This window comes from Argiope bruennichi, chromosome 6 (genome assembly GCF_947563725.1).
Source record: "Argiope bruennichi chromosome 6, qqArgBrue1.1, whole genome shotgun sequence".
Lineage (NCBI taxonomy): Eukaryota > Metazoa > Arthropoda > Arachnida > Araneae > Araneidae > Argiope > Argiope bruennichi.
Window position 1 is genome coordinate 31623014 of NC_079156.1, and position 22006 is coordinate 31645019.

The window sequence follows — 22006 nt, forward strand, 5'->3', positions numbered from 1 at the left end:
TGTGGTATATTTTATCGCAAAATGTTCCATGAATAAAGAGAAAAACCTCAATGACTATTTCATTACTAGTCAACACTGTGCTGCTTAGGTGGTGCTGATTTCGATGAAATATAGTTTAAATTCATAGAAATTCTTTACATAAAAAAATCAAATTCCAATTCCATTTAAAAGAAAAATATTATATCCTCTTGACCATTGCTTGCTCCTCACTGAAATTTTTCCAATTAAGTGGTGCAATTTGTGCATCCCAGTTCTCTGAACTGTCTTTCATATAGGCTCTCCAAATTTTTCTTAAACATTGAGACCAATTTAAATGACTAAGGCACTTGAAATAATACCTGTGCTGCTTAAGATAGCTTGTATCTATGATATATAGATTTAATACAACGAAACAGATTTTAAAAATCTCTACATAAACAATAAAAAAATAAATCAAAATTCCTTTTTTAAAGAAAAAAGTTATATCGTCTAACCTATTGCTTGCTCCTCACTGAACTTTTTCCAATTAAGTGGTGCAACTTGATAAATAAATGTTCATCCTAGTTGTCTACACTATGTTTTATATTTTATCGCAAAATGTTCCATGAGTAAAGACAAAAACCTCAATGACTATTTCATTACTAGTCAACACTGTGCTGCTTAGGTGATGCTGATTTCGATGAAATATAATTTAAATTCATCGAAATTCTTTACATAAAAAAATTCCAATTCCTTTTAAAAGAAAAAATATTATATCCTCTTGACCATTGCTTGCTCCTCACTGAAATTTTTCCAATTAAGTGGTGCAATTTGTGCATCCCAGTTCTCTGAACTGTCTTTCATATGGGCTCTCCAAATTTTCCTTAAGCATTGAGACCAATTTAAATAACTAAGGCACTTGAAATACTACCTGTGCTGCTAAGGAGGGCTTGTATCTATGATATATAGATTTAATACAACGAAACAGTTTTATTAAATCTCTACATTAAAAATAAAAAAAAATCCCAATTGCTTTTTAAAAGAAAAAAAATTTATCGTCTAATCGATTGCTTGCTCCTCACTGAAATTTTTCCAATTTAGTGCTGCAATTTGATAAATAAATGTTCCTCCTAGTTGTCTACACTATGTTTTATATTTTATCGCAAAATTTTCCATGAATAAAGAGAAAACCTCAATGACTATTTCATTACTAGTCAACACTGTGCTGCTTAGGTGGTGCTGCTTTCGATGAAATATAGTTTAAATTCATCGAAATTCTTTACATAAAAAAAATCACATTGCAATTCCATTTAAAAGAAAAATATTATATCCTCTTGACCAATGCTTGCTCCTCACTGAAATTTTTCCAATTAAGTGGTGCAATTTGTGCATCCCAGTTCTCTGAACTGTCTTTCATATAGGCTCTCCAAATTTTTCTTAAACATTGAGACCAATTTAATTGACTAAGGCACTTAAAAATCATACCTGTGCTGCTTAAGAGGGCTTGTATCTATGAAATATCAATTTAATACAACTGAACAGTTTTTAAAAATCTCTACATTAAAAATTAAAAATAAATCCCCATTCCTTTTTTAAAAAAAAATTATATCGTCTAGCCGATTACTTGCTGCTCACCTAAATTTTTCCAATCAATTGGTGCAATTTGATAAATAAATGTTCCTCCTAGTTGTCTACACTATGTTTTATATTTTATCGCAAAATTTTCCATGAATAAAGAGAAAAACCTCAATGACTATTTCATTACTAGTCAACACTGTGCTGCTTAGGTGGTGCTGCTTTCGATGAAATATAGTTTAAATTCATCGAAATTCTTTACATAAAAAAATTCAAATTCAAATTCCTTTTAAAAGAAAAAAAATTATGTCCTCTTGACCAATGCTTGGTCCTCACTGAAATTTTTCCAATTATGTGGTGCAATTTGTGCATCCCAGTTCTCTGAACTGTCTTTCATATAGGCTCTCCAAATTTTTCTTAAACATTGAGACCAATTTAAATGACTAAGGCACTTGAAATAATACCTGTGCTGCTTAAGATAGCTTGTATCTATGAAATATAGATTTAATACAACGAAACAGATTTTAAAAATCTCTACATTAAAAATAAAAAAATAAATCAAAATTCCTTTTTTAAAGAAAAAAATTATATCGTCTAACCTATTGCTTGCTCCTCACTGAAATTTTTCTAATTAAGTGGTGCAACTTGATAAATAAATGTTCCTCCTAGTTGTCTACACTATGTTTTATATTTTATCGCAAAATGTTCCATGAGTAAAGAGAAAAACCTCAATGACTATTTCATTACTAGTCAACACTGTGCTGCTTAGGTGGTGCTGATTTCGATGAAATATAATTTAAATTCATCGAAATTCTTTACATAAAAAAATTCCAATTCCAATTCCTTTTAAAAGAAAAAAAATTATGTCCTCTTGACCAATGCTTGGTCCTCACTGAAATTTTTTAATTAAGTGGTGCAATTTGTGCATCCCAGTTCTCTGAACTGTCTTTCATATGGGCTCTCCAAATTTTCCTTAAGCAATGAGACTAATTTAAATGAATAAGGCACTTGAAATCCTACCTGTGCTGCTTAGGAGGGCTTGTATCTATGATATATAGATTTAATACAACGAAACAGTTTTATTAAATCTCTACATTAAAAATAAAAAATAAATCCCAATTGCTTTTTAAAAGAAAAAAAATTTATCGTCTAACTGATTGCTTGCTCCTCACTGAAATTTTTCCAATTAATTGGTGCAATTTGATAAATAAATGTTCCTCCTAGTTGTCTACACTATGTGGTATATTTTATCGCAAAATGTTCCATGAATAAAGAGAAAAACCTCAATGACTATTTCATTACTAGTCAACACTGTGCTGCTTAGGTGGTGCTGATTTCGATGAAATATAGTTTAAATTCATAGAAATTCTTTACATAAAAAAATCAAATTCCAATTCCATTTAAAAGAAAAATATTATATCCTCTTGACCATTGCTTGCTCCTCACTGAAATTTTTCCAATTAAGTGGTGCAATTTGTGCATCCCAGTTCTCTGAACTGTCTTTCATATAGGCTCTCCAAATTTTTCTTAAACATTGAGACCAATTTAAATGACTAAGGCACTTGAAATAATACCTGTGCTGCTTAAGATAGCTTGTATCTATGATATATAGATTTAATACAACGAAACAGATTTTAAAAATCTCTACATAAACAATAAAAAAATAAATCAAAATTCCTTTTTTAAAGAAAAAAGTTATATCGTCTAACCTATTGCTTGCTCCTCACTGAACTTTTTCCAATTAAGTGGTGCAACTTGATAAATAAATGTTCATCCTAGTTGTCTACACTATGTTTTATATTTTATCGCAAAATGTTCCATGAGTAAAGACAAAAACCTCAATGACTATTTCATTACTAGTCAACACTGTGCTGCTTAGGTGATGCTGATTTCGATGAAATATAATTTAAATTCATCGAAATTCTTTACATAAAAAAATTCCAATTCCTTTTAAAAGAAAAAAAATTATGTCCTCTTGACCAATGCTTGGTCCTCACTGAAATTTTTCCAATTAAGTGGTGCAAATTGTGCATCCCAGTTCTCTGAACTGTCTTTCATATGGGCTCTCCAAATTTTCCTTAAGCATTGAGACCAATTTAAATTACTAAGGCACTTGAAATACTACCTGTGCTGCTAAGGAGGGCTTGTATCTATGATATATAGATTTAATACAACGAAACAGTTTTATTAAATCTCTACATTAAAAATAAAAAAAAAATCCCAATTGCTTTTTAAAAGAAAAAAAATTTATCGTCTAACCGATTGCTTGCTCCTCACTGAAATTTTTCCAATTTAGTGGTGCAATTTGATAAATAAATGTTCTTCCTAGTTGTCTACACTATGTTTTATATTTTATCGCAAAATTTTCCATGAATAAAGAGAAAACCTCAATGACTATTTCATTACTAGTCAACACTGTGCTGCTTAGGTGGTGCTGCTTTCGATGAAATATAGTTTAAATTCATCGAAATTCTTTACATAAAAAAAATCACATTGCAATTCCATTTAAAAGAAAAATATTATATCCTCTTGACCAATGCTTGCTCCTCACTGAAATTTTTCCAATTAAGTGGTGCAATTTGTGCATCCCAGTTCTCTGAACTGTCTTTCATATAGGCTCTCCAAATGTTTCTTAAACATTGAGACCAATTTAAATGACTAAGGCACTTAAAAATCATACCTGTGCTGCTTAAGAGGGCTTGTATCTATGAAATATCGATTTAATACAACTAAACAGTTTTTACAAATCTCTACATTAAAAATAAAAAATAAATCCCAATTGCTTTTTAAAAGAAAAAAATTTATCGTCTAACCGATTGCTTGCTCCTCACTGAAATTTTTCCAATTAAGTGGTGCAACTTGATAAATAAATGTTCCTCCTAGTTGTCTACACTATGTGTTATATTTTATCGCAAAATGTTCCATGAATAAAGAGAAAAACCTCAATGACTATTTCATTACTAGTCAACACTGTGCTGCTTAGGTGGTGCTGCTTTAGATGAAATATAGTTTAAATTCATCGAAATTCTTTACATAAAAAAATCAAATTCCAATTCCATTTAAAAGAAAAATATTATATCCTCTTGACCAATGCTTGCTCCTCACTGAAATTTTTCAATAAAGTGGTGCAATTTGTGAATCCCACTTCTGAATCCCACTAATGCACAAGTAATCTAAACTGTGGTTCTTACGTGGTGCTACTATGTGTGATATATCATTTTATTTAATTGAAGTGCCTTTCTGATATTCTTTACATAAAAAAATACTAATTCCTTTTGAAATAAAATAACCGCATTCTCTTGCGTATTGATTGGTCCGTCCTGAAATTTTCCTGATAGTTTTAATTTGCCAAAAAATTGTGCATCCAAGTTCTGTGAACTGTCTTCCATAAACGCTCTCCAAATTTTTCTTTATCAAAGAGAAAAATCCAAATGACTAAGTCATTATTAATCAAAAAATGCTGCTTAGTTTGTGGTACTATCGATTAAATGTTTTAATTCTTCAAAATGATTTTTAAATTCTTTGCATTAAAAAAATTTCAAATCCTTTTAAAAGAAAAAACACATCCTCCTCCTGATTGCTTGCTCCATACTGAAATGTTTCAAATGAAGTGGTGCAATTTGCCAAACAAAAAGCATCGCAGTTCTCTGAACTGTCTTTCATATCGGCTCTTAAAATTTTCCTTGAACAGTGAGAAAAGAAATAAATGATTAAGGCATTTATTGTCAAATTTACTATGCCTGAAATGAAAAATTGTTTTAATACAACGAAATTCTTTTCAAATCTTTGCATAAAAAAAGTACTTCCTTTTGAAAGAAAAAAATCACATCCTCTTACCAATTATTTGCTCTTTACTGAAATTTTTCAAATTAAGTGGTTCAATTTGCCAAACTAAATTGCATCCAAGTTATTTGAATTTCTTGCATATTCTCTCCAAATTTTTTTAAACAAATAAGAAAACCTAAATGACTAATACATTTTCAGTCAAAATTGTGCTGCTTAGGTGGTTGTTTTATCGATGAAATATTTTTTTTTAATTCATGGAAATGCTTTTTTAAATTCTTTAAATAAAAAATACATTTCATTTGCTTTTCAACGAAAAAAAAATCACGTCCTCTTACTCATTGCTTGCTGCTTATTTAAATTTTTCAATATTCCTTGTGGAATTTGACAAACAAATCTTCATAACAGTTCTATGAATTGTGTTCCATAGAGGCTCTCCAAATTTTCCTTAAAGAAATAGACAAATGACTAAAGTATTTGTAGTTAAAACTGTGATGTTCAGGCGGTACTACTATCGATGAAATATTGTTATCATTTATTGAAATGCTTTTTTAAATTATTTACAGAAAAAAAAATCCAATTTTTTTGAAAGAAAAAAAAATAATAGAACAGCAACTTCATAGAGCTATCAACAAACTTATTGCTTGGTGTGATGAAAATGGGCATACGATCTCTCCTGAAAAGAGCCGTTGTGTACAATTTTGTCGAAAACGGGAACTCTACCCTGATCCTGTAATACATATACGAGATGTTAATATTCCAGTAGTTCAAGAGGTAAATTTTTGGGGGTTTATTTTTGATCGAAAACTCACCTTCCTTCCTCATGTTCTTCATTTGAGAAAGAGGTGTGAGAAATCCCTCAATATTTTGGATGTCCTCTCAACAACATTGTGGGGAGCAGACAGGACATCTTTACTTTGCATTTATTAATCTGTTATACTCTCCCGTATTGATTATGGATGCGAAGTGTATGGAACTGCTCGCTCTAATGTTTTACGACATTTGAACACGATACATCATTCTGCCTTACGGATCTGTTCTGGTGCTTTCCGAACATCACCGGTACATAGTTTGTATGTAGTTTGTAACCAAATGCCATTGAATTTTCGTCAAAAAGGTTAAGCGCACAATATATTTTCCGTCTTCAGAGTCATTCAAATCGTCCTACATGCTATATAACTGTGTTTATTGGACTCGAGACTATATACGGCTCGTCCTTTTAACATTCTTCCTTTCTATGAAAGGACTAAAAGAATGCTTGCTGATTTTGAAATTTCGGATGTACAAATCCGTAAATTAGATTCTATATCAATTCCACCCTGGGGTATTCCAGAGATCTCCCTCCATAATCCTTTTTCACAGTATGATTAAGCAAATACAGCTCCAGTTGTTTTCCAAAAGCTCTATTTAAACCATCGTGATAATTTTTCTGCATACATTCCCATCTTTACTGATGGTTCAAAAACAACTGGCCATGTGGGCTGCTCGGTTGTTATTGCTCAAGAAACATTTAGTTGCCGCTTGCAAATCTCGTGTTCAGTTTTCACAGCTGAACTAACTGCGATTTTACTCGCCCTTGAGAAAGTTTCAAGTTTACATGGTCGTAAATTTTGCTTACACTCTGACAGTATGAGCAACAGTTAAGAACGACAGTTTCTCTTAACCAACCCCAAAATTCTAAGCATCCTTTGGTTTGGGATATACTTCGGCTTTTACAAACACTGAATTGCAGGAATATTCAGATTTTATTTTGTTGGATTCCTGGTCACGTCGATATAATTGGAAACTAAATTGCTGATGATGCGGCAAAAGCAGAATCTACTTTATTGCGGCGGCTAATTCCTTATTGTGATATAAAGAAGAGTTATTTCTTGTACATACGCCTACAATGGCAAACATTTCGGGATTTTCAAATCTCAAATAAATTGCATAATATTATACCCAACATAAAACCATGGCCAATTATTCCGGTGCCTGAACTCGATGCCAAATTGACTGCCAATTACACATCATGCAATGTTGATTATGCGGTCATCCATATTTTAACCGAATGCCATTGTTTTGATCACCATCAATTACGTTTTTATTTTACGTGCATCGTCATCACATATTTGCGACTTGGTGGGAGAACGTCCCCATTATAACTTTTTAAAATATTTGAAGACCATTGGGTTTTTACTCTCACATTTGAAATATGTTAGCTTTTATTATATTTGTTCTGATTTCTGTTATACTGGACTTTATGCTTTTAAGACCATTTTTCAATTATAATATTTAAAATTTTACCTTTTATTCACAGATCTAACCACATATTTTGGCGCAGCATGGCCATATGTGGCCCTTGTGCAATTAAACCAGTAATAACAACAACATTCATGAAAAATTCATTAGTCATTATTATTTCCTTTTATAAAATATACTGTTTTTCATATGAATGAAATATAGTTTGAATTAGTTCAGGCGGCGGCAACCTATTGAAATGGAAGAGCCAAAATTAGCCTTTTACAAAATTTTACTGTTTATAACTGTTTCCTGTTTATTTTTGTTATTTTCCTGTTTGTTTTACTTGTCCACAAAATTTTTTCGATATATTATAGTATTTGCTTATATATTTTTGATTTAAAATAAACGGCTTTAAATGCAGAATAATATTTATTCATATAAAATAGAAATATAGAAAGTTACATCAATGGGATCAATGTCTTTTCATACCTTCTGAAAGTTTGATTAAATCTGGCTTATAGTTTGTTGTTATAAGTTTCAAGTACGACTATAGATTTTTGTTTGTCAATTGACTTCATTTTTTTTTATATATTTTTTTATTTATTCAAGAGAGCGCTTGCTCACACAAATAAGTCGACCCATAAGATCGTCAGCACTCCACATGCCAACTTCTTCACGCCACTGTAGCATTCTGGAAGACTATTACATGCGTCGTATATGAGGACCTCAACTCGAAGAATTTCTTTTAGAGCTGTCCATTTATGCTGCGCGATGTGCATGCATTTCTGGACATCCTACTTTTTCAACTTGCTGTTGAGTTCTGTAAACTTGCCACTCCACAAGCCTTTAGTTTTCAAATCCAGCAATTGCATTTGAAGCGATCCAGCATCGGTTCCAAATGTCTCAATGTTGATCTCATTTGTTTTTGTGTTGAGAGGATTTACTATGAACACGAGAGTACTTTTGTTTGTTTTGAATTGCTCAGATAATGTTTTAATGTTATGCTGAAGTAATTCGAGTTAGTAATTGCATTGGTGTCATCGCGATATTGCTTCAGATTTTTAAAATGAAGTAATTCTCCTCTGTCAATATCTTCAACAAAAAGTAGTAATTTTTTTCGAAACAAACTACTTCAAGCAAGTGATATTTTAGGAATATAATCAAAGATGCTCTGTTGTAACATATTTTTGAATTGGGTTTTGTTTTGGGTTTGAAGATACTTCTGATAATTTCTTGTCTGCCAAGGTGCAAGTTGCCAAGCGCATCATCAGTTTGTTTGCTACACAAATTGAAATGCTGGAGACTTAGTTCAATGTTCTACTTTTGAATGTTACTTCTGTTACTATCAAGACTATTGCAACACCCTAGATACTGCTCTTACATAAAAACTTTTATGTAGAACTTAAAATCTTCTGCATCTAGAATCTGCTCATCAAACTGATTATTTACTCCCAACAAGCAGTTCGTGAAAGCAAATTTCCATTTCTATCCAGAGTTCTGGTAATTTTAAAATCTCTATCTTTACTACTTTTGGCGAGTTGTTACCAAATGGTAAAACGGATACAGATCGATGCAATTATATTTTACATATCATGATAAAGAACTGAAACCTTTACTTTTAAATGTATTCCAGTCATAAAAACCTTCATACAAATGCCACCGTCACTTTGATGCTTTCTTATTGCAAGATAAACAAGTTTTACAAGTTTGTTCTTGAAAATTAGTTTTGTAAAAGGATTGGTGCTCAAAGCAGTTGTTCCACGCAAAAACTTCCAAGTGATGATATGTTTAAAGAGGGTATTATGTCATCGTATAATTTTCTACCTTAAACTATAAGATGCTTAAACATTTAGTTCTTCTAATTTGAAAATCAAACGTGATTGCATTCATGAAAAATTCTTTTTTGTTGAGTTAAAAGGGTGATTCTGTTTCTAAATTCATTGATGATAAATTTGGCTCTTGCACAAAACTTCATGCAAAGATGCATTTTCTGATTATTGTAAAGATTCATTAAACAAAATAATTTTTCATATTGCCACTTTTTTTCTTTGTCTTTTCATTCCAAGACGTGATAGATAAAACGTTCTTGGTTGAATATGTTGGTATTTTGAGCATTTTCTTGTCAATGTAAACTTTCATAAATTTTATGGAAATGTTTTAAATATTGGTTCATTTAATTTTCATCCAAAAACTGAAAACGTCTACTTTCTACCATCTGTTGGCAGTCATGGAGCCTTTTCTACAACAACATGCATAGAAATGCCACGTGGATGCATTTAGATTTGATGCTTAAATAATATCCGTATTTTTCAAGGTCAGGGGGAAAGGCTTTACTTTCCATCCTTAAGAGGAACTTTTTAGATGGATATTCAGAAACAGATTGCCAAGTCAGGCACCACTATGCCATAATCGAATTAAAAAATTTTAGCTCATCACAAGCAAGAAAAAAATTATCCTGGAAACTTCCTATCAACTGCCTGAAGAGATAAACGGAAAAAGTAGGGGTTAGGCTATAAAAGGAGGAAAGATCAGATAATTGTAAATAATTGTTCAGCCAGTTTTACTAAAATTAATACTGATACATCATTAGAAAGATTATGTTCCTATTTTCTTATGTTTGAAGCTAAAATTGTATTTTACAAGACATTTTTTTTTGTAGAAATGTTTTAGGCAAACATTTTTGAAACTGTATTCTGAGCTATAATGAATGTACAATACTATAACGAAATATATTCTTTAAAGTGAAATGTAAAATTCATGTAATTGTAAAGAGTAATAATGTAAGTGATTGATTATATGTTAATAATTTTTCATGTATGGATGTATGCTGTTATAAATATTTCAATATCTAATTAAATGTATATATTGTAGATATGTATAAATTGTTCGTAATCAATTGTATTGTTAGTAAACTAATATTATAAATTGTTCGTAAACAATTGTATTGTTCGTAAACTAATATTATAAATTGTTCGTAAACAATTGTATTGTAATGATCGTAAACTAATATGTATATATTGTTCGTAAGTTATTGGAATTTCCTAACCTGATTTTTTAATTTGAATTTATTTTCCTGAAATAAAAGCCTGTCTGTTATGGAGTTTTCTCTTTATTAGGTATATATATTTTCACTATTTTAAGATGAACGGTAATTTTGCTGTTCTTTCAACCTTCTAAGCATATATGACTTCAATTAATGGTTACTGATTGTTTAGTTTGAAACGGTAATGTATAATTTCTTTTCTAGATTGAATTAGCAAAACTTCTTCCTCAAATAATTTGTTAAAGACTGAAATTGAAATTCATATCGAATACATTTCATACCTCTTGCATTTTATGGCTGATTTAATTTATGTATTATTTATAGAATTAAAATTTCTTGAAATAATAGAAATGTCTAAATTTTAACTAGAAATATTTAAATTCATTATGTTAAAAGAAACAAAAAAATTAGAATTATTATGAAAATTTTTTTAAATTATAATTACAATGAATATTTATAAATAAATAATTATTATTAAATTATAAATTTATCAAGATTTACAATTATTTCAAAGAGTACTGCAATAAAATGACGATTCATTTAATGAATAAATCAAATTCTCGTCAGCTTCTTCCAATACAATCTTTAAATAAGTTTTTGTTAATCGCAATTAGTTACACTTTCTAAACAATTGATATTACATTTGAAAATAGCAAAATATAATATCAATATAATTTATTACAAAATGTTAGTTGTAGTAATAATTTGTTTTCAAAAATTATTAATTATTTAGTAATATTAATAGTTAATTATAATAGTAATAATAATAGCAATATTTAATTATTTAATAATAGTACTGTAATAACTTTTCGTAATAGTTTTGAAATGCGAAATGAAAAATGAAAATACGAATGATAACTTTTACAGAAGAGATCAGTGAATTTTGACTTACTAAATTTGATCACATAGTTTATTTTATTAAGTAAATGCCTAATTAGTAGTTTCCAAATTTTAAGTAGATTTTTTAATTACAAATTAATATGAATTAAATTTTTTCCATCATTGATTTACTTTTCGGTGAATATTATTACAAAAAATACATTTTGCATAACGAAATTACAAAAAGAAACTTGGAAGCAATAACGCTTTTTCTATCGATTCTTTTTCATAATTCTGATTTATTTTTTAAAAATGGATTTAAATGTATATTTTTAATAATATTAAACTTCAGTTTTCAGCTACGAGATTCGGAATCGCGTGAACTGTTTAAATATTTTTGCACTTCACTCGAATGTCTTCTCTCTGTCACCATTGAAGTCGGTGCCTCATTTTTAATTTTAATTGGTAAAAATACCTACAGAATGTTAAAAAGATGTCGATTCATTTTCAGGGAAATTCAGTGTAAAACAGCTGCATGCATCTATTTTTGGGTAATAAAAAGGCCCATGAAATAAGTGAATAATTATGCATCGAATTATCTTTTTGAGTGCAAAGGGTAAAGGTTTTTGCATGCATATTAAAGTTGCTATACTATTAAGCGAATCTGAAAGAAAAATTAGATACATGAACTTTAAAACATTTTAATTCGAAACAACGCAAGATGCTATATTGGAATCTTCAGATGACGTGGAATAGCTCGATAAAGAGTAATTAATAACTTTTATAATGACATTTTATGGCTAAATTTATTTGATATATATTTAATTTGGTAAATAATTTAATTCTGGTACTCCTAATTTAGCAGGCTAGGATGTTTCGGAATTCGATAAATATTTTTAAGAGTTCGATTTTTGTGTATAAAATATCTCCCTGGCCCGAATATTATTGCTTCAATCTAAAGTGAGTTTGAAAACAAATGTAAGCAATATTAAATACTTTTGTCATAAGGATGATAACATTTAAAAAAATAATTAAAATCTTGAGACAAACTTCCAGGTCCTTCTACAAGGAAATATTTCTGACTATGATGCAAATATCGTTTCATTGCACTTCATTGTTTTCTTTTATTTAAATTCTTATTCTGAAGCGAAAGAACAATGACATGCATGGAAGGGTTTCGAAATGAAAAGTTTCAATTTTCTGATAATTTTGAGCGTTATTCCAATTGAGTATTATAATGATAATTGCCCATTCCCTCAACACTTGAGTTGTGTAAGCCATTTGTCGTTAAAGTTTTTAAAGGTATAATAGGCAGGCATGGTAGTTTTAAATTATAATATCGAAAATGAGAATTAAATGTTTTATATAAATTTACTAAATAAACCCAATTTCGTAAATTAAATGAACGTAGACTAAATTATTCTATTTGGTATATAGATAATTCTTATGTAGTAAATGCCTACTAACAATGTTTGAAATATTTAATTAGTTTCAATAATTTTTTTTCAAAACTCAATTTACTTTTTGGTAGATAAATTTAAAAAAATACCTTCTTGCTTTAGAAAAGTTACAAAAATTAACGTTTCATTCATATAAAAAATTCACTGGAAAAAGTAATTATTTTTATACATTTTCTCTTAAAAATGCTGCAAAACGTACTTAAAAAGAAATTTTCACTGTTTCAGATATGAAATTTAGAATCCCGTGAAGGTATTAAAAGCAATTTTTTTTGTTTGCATGTTATTGCTGCTATATATTTTAGATTAAATTTGATGATAATTTAACTTTGATGCTACGGATTTCATTTAATGTTTTCAAGAGTTTGTTGATGACTATTAAATTCATTTCATAAATTTTATTACTAGAATTTTATATTAGTCTGAACGCGAATTTATGCAACGTCAAATATTTTAGTCATAAAAGATTTTAATATTTTTTTATATAATATGTCTCCACCTTTAAGACAAGGTTTAAGTTCCTGCTGCAAGGAAATATTTCTCGCTATGATAGAAAATATCTTTACTGTTTTTTTTAATCGAAGTTCTTGCAGTTTTCTCTTTTTCGCAACTATTTGGCTGGGTTTAAATCAAAGGGAACAAGTACACTTCATGAAAGAATTTTGAAATCAAAAGCGCAAGGTTTCTAATTATATCCCTCTGCATTATTCGATTAAATATTATAGTAAGAATTAAACACTCCCTCTTTCTTGAAACCACAAGTTATTTTTTGTTCAACTCTTTAAAGTCATAATATAAAAGGAACTTCAGATGTCGGCAGAATGAATACATTCTAAACATTTATAAAATTATGCTTTCCATCTTCCTTGATAAAAGATGCAAAATCTCTTCTAATTCATCCGGCGAAATTTATGAATTATATTTTTCTTTTAAGATTATTTTCATCCATTGAATTAGTCTGCGGAGTATACGTTTTAAGAGGTGTCAATTTTTTGTTGAAAAAGACACTTTTCCTTTCTTGTCATACTGAAATGCGTAATAGTTACCAAAAATCAATGGATATCAATTGGCACTTTATTGTGTTACTTACGATCTCATTTAATGTTTAACAACTGAATACTTCAAACGAAATGTCGTTATTAACAATGAATTGAAATAAACACAACAATTTTAAAAATCGAAATTTCTTTCTCAAATATTATTCCTTAATTATCAATCCATTATTCTAAAAATCTCCACATTTCCAAGAAATAGGTATATGAAAAGAATTTAAATAAAAAAAAATATTCCGAATAAAAATGAGGAGTGGTATAATAAGGATTTAACACAAGATAATAATTTTTAATGCAACAGAAAGAGTTAGCTGACATTTATACTCTACAACTGTAATAAATTGAAATTACCCTACTGTTCTTTAAATATAGTATAAAAAAATGTGCCAGATGAAGTGTTTCTTTTAATTCTTTAATTATATCTAAGAAATATGTTATTCACTTATTAATGAAGCTGTCCTTTCTGCTTCAGGCCTGATTATTGTTATTCTGTTTATCTTTTCAGCATAAATGTTAGAAAATCAATTTCGTCTATTTAGAATTAGTTATCTGATTCCACAGAATTTAGTTTTTTTCTGCAATACTTAAAGCTTTATTTGCGTTAAATGATGAGAAAATTTCGCCTGAATTAGAAAGCAAGCTTTTGTTTAATTTAATGAGTGTAAGGTTAATGTTAGCAGAATTGATTCCCGACTTTCTCAGCGGAAGATCTGAAATCTGTTGTAAGAGATTACTCATTAAAGAGGAGACTTCATATTAAATTTGATTTTTAAATATAATTAAACATTCAATACTTTAATGGTTTTGAAAATAAATATTCCTCTTGATTACAGAAATTCTCTATGTTTTGAAAGACATGCATTTCAATTGTTTTATAAGAAGGAGAATTTGCCTTAATTATTTGTAAAGAAGAATATTTCATCTTAAAAAGAACGAAGTAAATTTAATTTTTTTTAATAACTGAAATTTAATTTTAGAAGAAGAGAGCTCCAAAATTATTTTATCGAAATGATTAAGTATTATGAAAAGATCTAATCCTTGGAAAGCTTGGGATAATTAATCCATTTTAGCATTAGAATATTTATGGTTACTATACTGGGTGATCACACAGCATTACTGGATTTAAAAATTTTAATAAATCAGCAACAGGAATAGGAAAAATAATCGCCTTTCAATAAGCTTTCAAGGTTAATGGCAGAAGTTTCATATATAGTTAAAAGGTTGTAATTTATGTTATAATTACTGTACATAAATTATCTCTTGAAAGAAATTGTTCCATAAACACTACCGTAGATTTAAAACGTGCATTTTTCGAAGCCAAAATTATATCTCATACAAAGAAGTAAATTTTTATTTTATTTCAGTGGCATTTTTATTTTATTTCAGTGGCATTTTTATTTGTTTCAATGGAAATGAACGCACATGTCTCCAAAATAATCTCCTAAATGACTGCCCCGTCAGGGGCTCACCTACTATAGGTGAGTACGGGTTTCCCATTCCCGAGGTTCCCTGGAATCTATACTCCCTTCTCTTACCTCCTCTTCTGCTTTTGGCTTCCATTCTTCTTTCCCTCGAGGGTAGGCTAGGGAGTTCGCCATGAGAAGCTGTTGCCGCTCTGTTTGCTTCCTGCTTTACATGGACAGAAAATACCCCCACGTGTTTGCCGTGCGTGGTGACCCATTAGACGGGTGATGCACTGTGCTCCCCGGTGTATCAATCGGCTGGTCGCTAGCCACCTGAATTGTTGGTTTGCTCGGGATCAAGCGAAGGGGTCACTTCTTGGGCTTTCCTTTAAGGGTAGTCGCTGTCCCCGGGGGTAACTCTGAGCGTATAGGTTCCGGCTGGCACTAAGGTAAGCGCCGAGCCTGGGAATGGCCAGAGTCGTTGGCTGTCTTTCCTTGGTGGGCGGTGCCGTCGTCCCTGAATTTCTCTTAATGTCGTATGGGCAAACGGAAATCTGCTCCTTTAAATGGGCAAAAAATTAGTTCAAAAAATTCAATGATCTTTCTTACTTACTTTTTATCTTTCTTACTTTTTCTATCTTTCTTATTTCTTTCGTTTGAAAAGAGTTTCCAAGACGAATGAGTAAATAAGATAAAAAAGAATTAATTAATAACTGTAAGAAATCGAATTAAACCAAATTCCATTTTTCCCATACTTCAAGTCACAAGTTTGTATAGAATCACTTACATTTAAGATAAAGTTAAATTAAAATATCATTCATTAAAATGGGAGACGTTCTGGTCTAAAAATATAATGCTTTTTAACTTCAGCGATTGATACACATGTGCTAGATGTGCAAATAAAAATTGCATTACCCCTTTTATGTTTGGAATTACAAATTTATTTTTTGATGTATAACCAATTTAAAAAATCGTAGAAACCTAAATATTAAACTAGAATATAATTTACAAAATAGAAAAAAAATAAGTAAAATTATTCATCGTCTCCTAGATTCGAGCCTGCAATCTGCAGAATGCTCTGAACTGTAACTCATTTCATTCCATCACTTCACAAATTATTCTAACGTCATCTGCATCTAAACTCCAAAGTACGGTAAAAAATTCATAGTTTCAATTGGGAAGCTTTTCTCGTCTAAATGTATAATGCTACGAAATTGAGACATTTCTGCGCATGACCAAGAAGAGGAATTTAAAAATTGTATTAATTCTATTGATAATTTAGATAAAAATGTAATTATGGAAGTGTAATCTATGTACTAATTTACAATAACCTTAGCATTTGTCTGGAATGTAATATAAAAAATAAATTAAATTGAAGAAAAAATATCTACAAATATTCATCGTCTCCCAGGTTCGAAGCTCCTATCGGCAGAACGCATGGAATCCCAATTTACATTAGAAAGTATAACATTTTTAATAATTCACAGTAATCTAAGAATCATTTTGGAATATAATTTACAAAATAAATTTAAAAATAAGAAAAAAAAAATATGAAAAACTATTCTTTATCTCACAGATTCGAACCTGCAAATACTCTGAATTGTAATAACTCTCAATTCATCAGGTGCCATTTTTCTAGCACCATCTACATTTAAGAATCTAAGTTTGAATGAAAATCCATTACTTGAAATGGGATTTGTTTCTAGTTTCAAAACATAATGCTGTGAAATAGATCGATTTCTGAAAATGCGCTCTGTATTACTCTATTGCTGTTATTTGTTACAAGTTTACATTTGGAAGTGTAACAATTTTAATAATTCTCATTAACTTAAGATTTAGTTTGGAAAATAGATTCAAAATAAATTTTAAAAAAAGAGAAAAAAAAACTTTTAAAAATATTCCTTGTCTTCCAGATTCCAACCTGCAAAATGCTCAGAATTGCAATAACTCTCAATCCATCAGGTCAATAGTTTCTCCGACGCCTCAACATTTTAGCTTCGAAGTTCGATTTAAAAAATCATTGTTTGAAATGGAATACCTTTCTCATCAAAAGGCAAAGTATTATGAATTGGAGCGATTGATGCGCATGCACATGATGTGGAATTATAAATTTTATTACTTTATTGATGTTTTGATTTAAGAATATTTTTTTCAAATTATAACAAATTTAGTAATTCGTAGTATGTTAAAAATTCAACGGGAGTATAAATTGCAAAATAATTAAAAAGTGAAGAAAAATATGTAAAACTATTCATCCAGATTCGAACCTACAATTTGCAAAATGCTCTGATCTATAATGCCTTTTAATCCTTTAGGTCACATATTTCTTAACACCATCTACATTTAAGATTCTACAACTGAATTAAATTTCATACGTTGAAAAATTTTGCGTTTCTGTTCTAAAAGCATAATGATATGAACTGTAGCAATTGCTGCGCATGCACAAGATGTGGAATTAAAAATAAAAATTGTAGAACCTAATTGATGTTTTGAGGTAAAAATTTAATTTTGGAAGTATATTACTTTTACTAATTTGAAGTAAAATAAGAATCAGTCTATAATATAATTTAAAAATGAATAAATAAAAATAAGAAAAATATTTAAAAGTATTCATCTTCTGCCAAATTCAAACCTGCAATCTGCTGAATGCCCTGAACATCCATGCATCTAACTCCATCAAATCAAAATATCTCCCGGCGACATCAACATTTAAAATTCTAAGTTCAATTAAAATATCTTGATTTAAAATATGATGCTTTTCTGGACGAAAAACCTAATGCTCATAATTGGAGGGATTGATTTGCATATGCAAGATGTGAATTTAAAAACTTCATTACCTAATTATGTTGGGAGTAAAAAAATTATTATCATTTTATATGATTCGGAGTATTCTAAGTATTTATCTCGATTTTTTTTTTCAAAATAAATAGAAAAGGAAACGGAAATATATATATGTAAAATATTCATCGGCTCCCTAATTCGATAATACAATCTGCAAAATTCTCTGAACTCCAATGCTTCTCAATCCATCAACTCAAAAACTGTGCTGGAGCCATCTACATTTAAGATTCTAAGTTCAATTAATATATCATAGTTTGAAATCGGATGCGTTTATGGTTTAAAAGCCTAATGCTATCAATTGGAGTGCTTGTTGCTCATGCGTCAATTGTGGAGTTAAAAATTGTATTATCCTATTGATGATTTGAATTGAAAATTAATTTTTGGAAATATAAAAATTTAATTAATCTACAAAATTAACCTGGAATATAGTTAAAATCCTAAAAATTAACCTGGAATATAATTAAAAATGTAAATTAAAAAGTTAAAAAAATATGCAAACCTACTCACTACTTCTGAGATTCGAACCTGTAATCTGCAAATGCTCTGAAGTGTAATAATTCTCAATCAACTACGTGGGAAGTTCTTCTAACGCCATCTACATTTAAGATTCTAAGTTCGAATAAAATTTCATATTTTGAAATTGGATGCGTTTCTGATTAAAAAGTACAATGTTATTAATTGGAGAGATTGATTCGAATGCGGAAGATCTAAAATTAAAAATTATAGTACTGTATTGAGGTGTTTAATTGCAAATTTATTTTCTGAGTTATATCAATTTGAATAATTTCTATTAACATAAGTATTAGTTTGGAATATATTTTTTAAACAGCAGAAAAATGAAGAACAAAATATGTGAAAATACTCATCGTCTAACAGATTCGAACCTGTAATCTGCAGAATACTCTGAGTAGCAATGCTTCACAATTCATTAAGTCACATGCTTTTATAGCGCCATCTACATTTAGGTTCCCCTAGTTTGATTTAAAATTTATAGTTTGAAAAGTTATGCATTTCCGGTCTCAAAATATAGTGCTTTGAATTGGGGCGATGGATATGCATTCGAAAGGTGTGCAATTTAAAATTGCATTACGCTAATTATCTTGTGAGTTAAAATTGATTAACAATTTTAAATAATAACAGTATCTTACGTATTCGAGTAGCAAAAAAAATTACAAAATAAATTCAAATAGAAAAAAAGAAAAATATGCAGAATGCTCACGATCTCCAACATTTGAATTTGTAATGAACAAAATGCTTTATATTGCATGCTGTGACTTATGACACTTTACAAGCCCGCTGATAGTTCTATCAGGAATTTAAGCCGAGTGAGTGTCTCTTATTTTTTTCAGTAGAGCCAATTAGGGCCAAGAGTAAGACTTAGTTACTTCATGCGTCATAGTCATCTTTCATTCCACAAGGCCTTACATACTTCACAGTCCGAAACATTCTACGAATCTTAACATATTTAATCATTTTTTTTTTTTTGAAAAAATAATGGGGTTGGTTGGTTGCTTAAAGTTTTATGGCGCAAGAGCCATATCTGGCCATACTGCGCCAAGCAAAATTTAAAGTAGACTTTATTAATAATTATAAATATCTACAGCACCAGTCTATGATAAAAGTTTCATAAAACAAAAATATATAGCATTTAAAAATGTAAAAAAGAAAACGCAAACAATCATTTAGAAGAAAAAAAGAGTAAAAAGGAAACGAATGATGGAAATTTGTTAAAATCTTAAAGTGATAAGGCAAAAGTAATTTATGAAAAGATTAAATGTGATTTAAAAAGCCTGTGGCTCTCAAAAAGTTAAAAATATTTGGGTGGTATTTATCACCCACCAAGTCCTTCAAAACTACTGATGATGTATGAAAATATTGGAGACGATGTGAATTAAAAGTAGGACATTCAATAAAGATGTGTTTTACACTAAAATCAACTTGGCAAGTCGGGCAATTTGGCGCCCTTTCGCCAAAAATTAGGTGCTTGTGCGTGAAACGTGTATGTCCTATACGGAGGCGAGTCAACCTGACATCCACCTCACGTACAGGGAGGACCGGCCACGGGCCAATGTTACTCTTCACTTCATGCAGTTTGTTATGGATCTGCAGATCCCATTTATTTTGCCAGGTAGAACAGATGTAATTAATGAAAGACCGCCTAATATCGTTATAAGGAAGTCCTTGGTTCAAACAAGACAATGCAGATTTTGCAGCAGAATCAGCCATTTCATTTCCATGTATGCCGACATGACTCGGAACCCAACAAAAAATAATTTCAAAATCCTCATTCTGCAAGAGGCGCAAAAGGGATAAAATTTCTATTGCTGTTGGATGCATGCGATTATGATAGTGAGAAAGTGTTTCCAGTGCACTCATGCTATCGGTATATATTATGAATTTTCGATGTGGCAAAGATGAGATCTTTTGTAGAGCGCACAATATAGCAAGCAACTCAGCAGTAAATACTGAACAACAATTATGAACCCGATAGCTCACTATATCAGATGGAAATACTATGCCATAACCGACATGACCATCTGATTTCGAGCCATCCGTGAAAATTGGATCAAAAGAGGAATACCGATTGCGATGATAGAAAAATAGCTGTTGGAAGACAGCAGGTGCAGTTGAGGATTTATCGAAGCCTTTGAATGGATTCACAAAAGAGAATTTCGGGGCATCCCAAGGTGGGAAAATAAAGGAGTCAACAGTTTTAACACTAACAGCATTGAGGTCCGAGTCACTTATGAGCATTTTGGCTCTCTCACAGAATGGTAGAATGTGAGACGGACGGGCATTATACAATCTACGAACACCACTCGGGAATGTCATTTGACTTAAGGGGTGTTTAAAAATAGATTTTATTTTGAAATAATATGAAACCGAAATTTTCTGGCGTCTTAAATAAAGGGGCAACTGGTGACAGATAACATAAAGGCTTTCAATAGGAGAAGTACGGAACGCACCGGAGCAGATCCTTAAAGCAGAATGGTGTACAGTATCCAGCCGTCGTAAAACAGATGATCGGGCCGAACCATATACCATACACCCGTAGTCAATGCGCGAAAGGATGATTGCATCATAAATACGGAGTAGAGAGGTCCGATCGGCACCCCAGGATGTTCTGGAAAGTACTTTCAAAATATTTAACTTTTTCTCACACTTCATTCGCAAATGCAAAATATGCGGAAGGAAGGTGAGCTTCCGATCGAATATTACTCCTAAAAACCGTATTTCGCTCACCACTGGGATAGGTATATTTCGAATATAAATATTCGGATCCGGGTGAATTATTCTCTTCCGGCAGAAGTGAACGCATCTACTCTTCTCAGGCGAGATTGCGTGCCCATTGTTCTTGCACCAAGCTACCACCTTATTTACTGCGTTTTGCAATTGTCGTTCAATGAGATTCATGTTGCTACCTTGACATGAGATCTGCAGATCGTCGACATAAAGAGTTCCATTAATAGATGGAGGCAAATGATTTAAAATCTGGCTCAGATGAATAATAAACAATGTGACACTGAGGACACTTCCTTGTGGAACTCCCTCAGCTTGAATAAAATGATTAGAGTAAAAGTTGCCAATGCGAACACGAAAAGTACGTCTTGATAAAAAGTTTTGTAAAAATATGGGCAAGTTACCCCTAAAATCTATATTAAAAAGTGTTGAAAGTATGCCGTAGCGCCATGTACGGTCGTATGCCTTCTCAATGTCGAAAAATATGGAAACTAGGTGGTTCCTCCTCACAAAGGCATTGCGTATTTGGGTTTCCAGTAAAACGAGGTTGTCAAAAGTAGACCGACCTCTCCGGAAACCACTCTGCAACGGGGAGAGGCATCCTTGTTTCTC

At 30.6% G+C, this 22006-nt stretch overlaps 1 protein-coding gene across 1 annotated transcript; it reads right to left on the reverse strand.

Annotated features, from left to right (window-relative positions):
• Window positions 1-15669: 15669 nt before the first annotated feature.
• LOC129971701 (uncharacterized) lies at window positions 15670-20908 on the reverse strand. The gene is made up of 2 exons (XM_056085677.1): window positions 19994-20908; window positions 15670-15873 (listed from the first exon to the last, which is right to left on the reverse strand). Exons 1-2 carry the CDS (start codon window positions 20906-20908, stop codon window positions 15670-15672), a joined length of 1119 nt encoding a protein of 372 aa, XP_055941652.1.
• Window positions 20909-22006: the final 1098 nt, after the last annotated feature.